Genomic DNA, 6,942 nt, shown 5'->3' with positions numbered 1-6,942 from the left:
TTGCGGTCAAGCGCTTGCGAATAGCATATTAATCTAGAAACAAAAACAGAGAATCGAGCAAATGTTTTTCCATCTTTTGAGGGATTTATTAACCGCTCCGTTGATGGACTCATATGAGAACTACAAGTATTGCATTCTGAGGGTTATTATGACGAGGATTGATTGTGTTTTTAATTGACACTGCTGTGGTAGGTATTAGCAATGCCTATGCCTCAGCGTAATAAAGACTGTGATTTAATTAGTTAATTTTAATTTGAAAAATTATATTGTTTTAAAATTTTTAAAATTTTATTCCTATTTACGTACCAAAGTGTAACAAATTGAATAAAATCTTAAACGTCTTCGAAACCACAGCAGCGTGGCATAGTGCCTAAGATGCTAGCAGCTTATTGATATATAAACTGTTTCGTTTCTAAGGATTGCGCATTGTATTCGGTTATGTATTAAACTTATTCTGATCAATAAGAGAAAAAAAAGCATTGCCTCTATGAAACTGTAACTGCCAGATTACCGGTAGACTCGTTAACCCTCTTTGTCAATTCTTCAAAGTCTTTACTCCAAAAAGCACAAAAATGAAACTGTTAAAATAGTTTTCATATTTGCACATCTTGGCTTGCTCGGCAAAGGCAGGAGCCGCACCCACCCTGGATGTGTGATGCAGCTAGGGTATCGACACACCTGGCATCCCACACGACATAACATAAAGCTCTTTAAATTCGGATTTTAATATCCATTTTAATTTTAATTTTTCTGACATTTTATATAATTTGCTTTTTATTGAAACAAAAAAGTCTGAAACCAAAAAAATTTAATTTAATTTATAAAAAAGCTTCGCAGAAGAAAGTTCGTTCTACAATTTAAATACATTCATACAAAAAAATGGTGTAATGGACATTCTTGAAATACCAGCAGCCATCTAGGAGGCATTGTTGTAATTTGTTTTAGCGACGCACAGTACGAAATACTGAAGGTGGTAAAAATGTATGGTATCAAAATAAACCCAAAACTCGTGGCAGTGGCCCTTTTCTATTGTTGTTTTGATTAAACTTGGACAGGGCGCGGATTTTTGCCGTGCCGCTGGGAGACATTGAATTGGACGTGAACATATTTTTTCGTCTACACAAAACAACCTTGGACGGGGTGTGTGAATACATACATACGGTACTGAATGTTATTCTGATGTTGGGTTGAGCTCGTCGTTCAGTTCGCCTTTAGAATGTTTTTTTTAGCCCCTGCCACTACAAGTTAGCCCCTGACTGCAAATCTACCTTGTTGGTACGTCTCTGAGACCACGTCTTGACGGTAGCGTGATAACTAGCCACAGCCGAAGCCTGCTGCCAGACCAGACCAGACAAGAGAACCCGGGTTCTCCCACATACAAGGGCAACCGCTGCGCCAAGGAGGTTTTCAAAAGTACAAGCGAATATATTTTCAAAAACTGGTTTTTGATTAGCTTTTTTGAGCAAGGCTTTGCCCACTCCAATCAATGGTTGGACCGTACATGATCTTTCTCTTTCGTTTCTTTATTTAAATAGGCACATAGATGGCACTTTTGTTGCGTTCTTTAAAAACAAAATGAGTACATAGTAGTGAGTAGTGTTACCAATAACTACATACGTAAACTTATAGCTAAAGCTACGAGGGTTCCATTTACAGTATTAATTATTATTCTATACAAAAATAATCTATATAACAATATGTTCATTTCTTCGATGAGTCAGCGTTGAAATCGAGAATTTGGTTGTACAGAATTGGGATGCAGATATTGTTTCACGCATCAATAGAGTTCGTTATTTATTTTTAAACAATGATATGAAAAATTGGAATTTTTCAGATTTCTGTATTTTTTGGAAATACCGTAGAAAATTGGAAATATTTTTTTGGTTATTTATAGTTATCGCTTGAGTCTTTTAAAACACAGGATATACGCATATTATAAGCAAAAATTTAACTATATTGAATTAGTGTTAACCTACCATATTTTATAATGCCACCTGTCTGCTTCTCCTGGGTAATTATATTCCTGGGAATTTAAATTATCTTCTACATGTAAAAACCGTTTTAAGAATCAATAATATTCAATAATTATTATGATATCACAATAAAAATAATTATAGCACAAAGCATCACACCAGCAAAGTTGATTAGAATCGGAACACAATTGAAAATTCGGAATCGAAACGGCCCAGTAGCCGGAACGTGTCCCTGAACGTTGCGCTAAAGTTACTAAACGCTTTCCTCATCTAAACTTATCGACTATAAAAGAGCCGGCAACAACTAACAAAGCATAGACACAACAATCAACATGAAGTTGATTGTTGCAGTAGGTTTGCTCTGTCTGGTGGCAGTGTATGGACGGGAACTTGGAGAAGATGAAAAGGATCTCGTAGCAGCGGCGAGCGACAAAGGCCACCACCACGAATCTGGTGGCGGCAAGGAGCACCATCACCATCACCACCACGACCACGGAGATAAGGGACACAAGGGCCACAAAGGTCACCATCATCACCACAAAGGAGAACACGGTGAACACGGCAAACACCATCACGGTGAACATCACCACGAGCACGGCGACCACCACAAGAAGCACTGGCATGAGGATGATCATCACGGTCATCACCACGAAGCCGGACACCACCATAAAGGTGGCAAACACGGCCACCACAAGCATCACGACAAAGGAGAGAAAACCGACGGCTACCACAAGAAATACCATAAGGATCACTTCCACAAGGACCATCACTTCTACGATGACCATCATCATGAAGGCAAGCACCACAAGCACGGGCATCACGATGGACATCACGAAAAGCACGGCGGGCACCACAAGAAAGGAGGACACCATGATCATGGTCATCATGAGCATCATCACGGTAAACACGGTCATCATGACAAGCATCATCACGATGAAAAGCATCACGGCCACAAGGGTCATCACGGTCATGAAGAACATCATCATGGTCATCACGACCATGGCAAAAAGGGTGGTCATAAGGACCATAAGGAATGGGGCTTCCATCATGGCAAGCATTGATCTCTATTTGAACTGTGATATTATTTGTAAGAATTTATTTAACTTGTGTTTGACATAGCAAATAGTTATTGTTTCCTTTTCTATTTATATCTTCCAATACTTAATCTTCTTAGTTAAGTTTCTAGAAGACAAATCAATGTACTCTTTCTTCGCGAATTTATTCTTCTTTCCCAACTATTATTTGTTATGTTAAATATCTAGTAAGTGAAAGACTTGTGTTGCCTTTGTTATTTTTTACGGGTTTGTTACTTTTGTATTTAAGTAAATATTATAATAAATGAATATTAAATAATTAAACAGATTTTATTTCAACGGAGAAAAATATTTAAAGACGTTAAACTCTAATACAATGAAAAGTCTGATATATGTTACAGTTTCAGTGATAAAAATATAAAATTGAATGAAAAAAATAGAAAATGCCGAACAAGGTTTCCATCTTGACACAGTTTTGAACTAAGTAGGTACGTGAAATCAATTGACCTGATCTTAAATTTTATTTTCGTTCAACTGAGATTCCAGTAGTAATTAAAGATGTCTATTTCCAATTAATTAATGTCACGAATCGTGACAATAACGACTATTCGTTACATCAAAATTTTTTTGCTGCTTTTAATATCACCTTTTAAAACCATTGGTTAGCATGTACTTTACAGCTTTAAGAGGATAGTTTCGGTGGGATTGTAAATATAAACACGTTCCCTGTTTTTCCCTGGATAATACGTCTAGAGTTTAAAAAGTTAACTTAAACTTTAGAAAAAAACGGTTAAATAACAAAAAAAAACACCTTTTTACCGCCGTATTCAGTAAAAAAGCTAAGCGCAATCTTAAAATCTTAAAACTTTTGTGCCAAAAATAATTGCATCGGATTAGAAATAAGGGAAATACAAAACGTCAATCTTGCGAGCTCTTGATTTCCAACATCGTTGTAGCAGTTGCAGATGAGACCAACCAGCTTGCTGATAATAATAACAGTTCCACGAGGGCCAATAACAATCGCGAGACCTTAATGAGCCTCCCAAAAAACCAATTTTCCTTTGCTCCAATTTTGACCGACAATACAATTTTAAGTTACCCTACTTCTCATGTCAATCAGAGTGCCAGACCTAATTTACCTTTTGAAACCCTTTTTTAATCAAATAATGGATGGCAATGAAACCTTCCCAGTAAAATTATACCGGAATACAAAGTTCACAAGTTGCTTCTGAGAATTTTATTGGTTGTCTTAAAATATGTACAACCATCTCTAAATGTCTGTACCTAATGTACGTGATTCCTTGGTAACGATTTATTTTAATAATAAAATATTACTTTATATAATACTATCGGTGATATCTTCCACAACTTTCTCTTCGTCTTAAGTTTCTAGATTACTACCATAATAACATTATATTTGAGAAGAAAGAGTTTGGCATACTCTTTCTTCTCAAGTATTATGTGTCCCGATTGTGCCTATGAAATATGTAATATCTCGAATATTATGTTGAAAACTAGTAAGTGACTTCACTTGACTTGATAAAAGAATTAATGAGCAGCTAAAGTATTCACCGCAGTACAAGGAAGGTTGCATGTATTTAACTAATTTGTCCCGTTTGGTGGTAAGCATAACTATCCCCAACTTCCAGATCCTTAACTGATGCTCCAGTAACTTTCTGTGTTGTAAGAAATTAAACGCTAGTTTTTGAACTATCTACATTAATAATGTGTAATTACTATTTGCTATGGTGAAAAAAGCTATATTGTCATTAAACCAGTGTTTAGTGAAATAGTTGAATTACCTTCGCAGCTGTAGAAATAAATTGCTATTGTAGTAAATTTTTAGTATAGCTTTATTAAAATATACTCATATATATTTACAATCACATAATTAACGATTTTTATAAGTATTATTAGAATAATATGTATTCGAGAGTTTGTCGTTCAAAATAAAAAGAAACATTCAAATTGGCCAAGACACAGTAGAAAAATAAACTTTTGTAAATGGCTATTTATATTTATTGAGCGGACGCCTGTCATTGGCCGATGGGCGATCGGTCCTATGTAAGGACCATTCTACCCTAAAACCTACCAGTCACTTTTGCCAACCTAAGAAAATCTCCTGTGGAGAGGTTTGTTAGGTCTTTTTCACTTGTTCTATCCTTGCCTTGTAGTTCCCACCTTACCATACATGGGGCACTCAGCGTATAAGCTGGTTTCTACATTACATTCTAGACAGAATGGCTCTGTGGTGTCTATTTAATAGGCAATGTCCCATGGTTATGCCTACTACCAGTGATATATTGATTCTTTAGGCTACATTTTTTATTTTATTTATTTTATTTATTAAATGTGTTTCAATTTGTTTTAAAACTGTTCAAAGACTAGTGGACTTTTTAAAGTAATAAAAATAAGACCACCTGTAAATTCTTAAAAAACTTCAATAGCCTCCGTCTATGTGAACAGCGAAGCAAACATCCTGCAAGTTTCTAAGTCCAACAAACCAGTTATTAACTTGCTTTACAGTAACTTTCTACACTGCTAACTTCGCCCAAGTGTTAGATAGTTAGAATTATCTTCATTAATAACGATCAAGTTATTCGTTGCAGTTATATTAGTGCAGTAGTAGTATGGTTTTTCGGTATTGGAGGCCGTCCGGGGAGCATAATGCCATGCTTAGTTCTGTCACAAAGTGGCATTGCTGTTGCCAGTAGCGTGCACTGGGTTTCTTACCAGGGTATGCATACAGCATGGAAATTACATCATAAAACGGCAAAAATCCTCCTTATATACCAAATATATATACATTTTAGGGTATGCAGTGCTTTTGTGCATGTATGAAATGCACGCCACTTGCTGTTGCAAAGCATTTATGTAATAATAAACGCGAGGAAACTTCTCCTATTACATGTTCCCGTACTTTAGCAGATGGACACGTTAATTATATCCCTTGTCAAAGGATAAAACCGGGGGATATATTTTTTGTCTCCTGCCTTTTCTAGCTCTGCTGGTGGCCAACGTCGTAGAGTAGGGCCTAGGCCCTATAGGCCTTGTAGTGGACCGGCAATGGGTTGAGAATGATGACGATCCGAGTCAACTCTTTTTTTAAACTGCACCTTAGTGTGGTGGCACTATAAGCCACTCAATAACAAGGCAATAAATAAATACATAAATATACAACGACAATACACACCGATATCTAGCCCCAAAGTTAGCGTAGCTTGTGTTATGGGTACTAACATGGCTGATGAATTTTTTTATGAATAATATACATTCATGACAAACATTCATGTTCATCACACAAGCATTTTCCAGTTGTAAGAATTGAAGCCACGGCCTTAGACCCAGAAAGCGAGCTGCCCACTGCGCCAATCGGCCGTCAAATGTTTATAAAGATAAAACATAGAACTCAATAATGCACGAAACAGGTTTCCGTAAATAAAGTTAGACAAATAGATAATTCTAATTTATTCAGGTCAATACACTGAGCTTAAACTGCAGTAAAACTGCGCCAGAGACAACACGGATGCATACAGTATAGTTTTATAACTAAACCAATTTGTATTCGGAATCCCTAAGCTACAGTAGCAGGCTATACGAAGCGATAACGTTAGTTACGGTAAGGTGAGCGAAATAGATATTTGCTTGATTTTGGGAAAAACAAGTAGGTACCTACCTAGATGCGGTGTTTGCATTCTGTTTTACTCTGATAAAAGTTAGCCATTTTATGCGGTTCATAATCAGTTTCTGCGCGATATCGTACCGGAACGCTAAATCGCTTGGGTGCTCGACTTCGTCGGTAACTAGCCACAGCCGAATCCAACCAGACCAGAGTAGGAAAAATTCAAAAAATATAAAGTCCGAAATGTCAAAACTCACCCTTACGAGTATAAGATCTAACGCACAGGTGAGCGATCTTATAGTCGTAAGTGGGA

At 36.6% G+C, this 6,942-nt stretch overlaps 1 protein-coding gene across 1 annotated transcript; it reads left to right on the top strand.

Moving 5' to 3' along the window:
- Positions 1 to 2,305: 2,305 nt before the first annotated feature.
- LOC120627748 (histidine-rich glycoprotein-like) lies at positions 2,306 to 3,034 on the top strand. Its single transcript, XM_039895775.1, has one exon. The coding sequence runs from the start codon at positions 2,306 to 2,308 to the stop codon at positions 3,032 to 3,034; it is 729 nt and encodes a 242-aa protein (XP_039751709.1).
- The last annotated feature ends 3,908 nt before the right edge of the window (positions 3,035 to 6,942 follow it).

The sequence above is a fragment of the Pararge aegeria genome, chromosome 11 (genome assembly GCF_905163445.1).
Source record: "Pararge aegeria chromosome 11, ilParAegt1.1, whole genome shotgun sequence".
In the NCBI taxonomy this organism is placed as follows: Eukaryota; Metazoa; Arthropoda; class Insecta; order Lepidoptera; family Nymphalidae; genus Pararge; species Pararge aegeria.
This window is presented reverse-complemented; position numbering and strand designations above follow the sequence as displayed.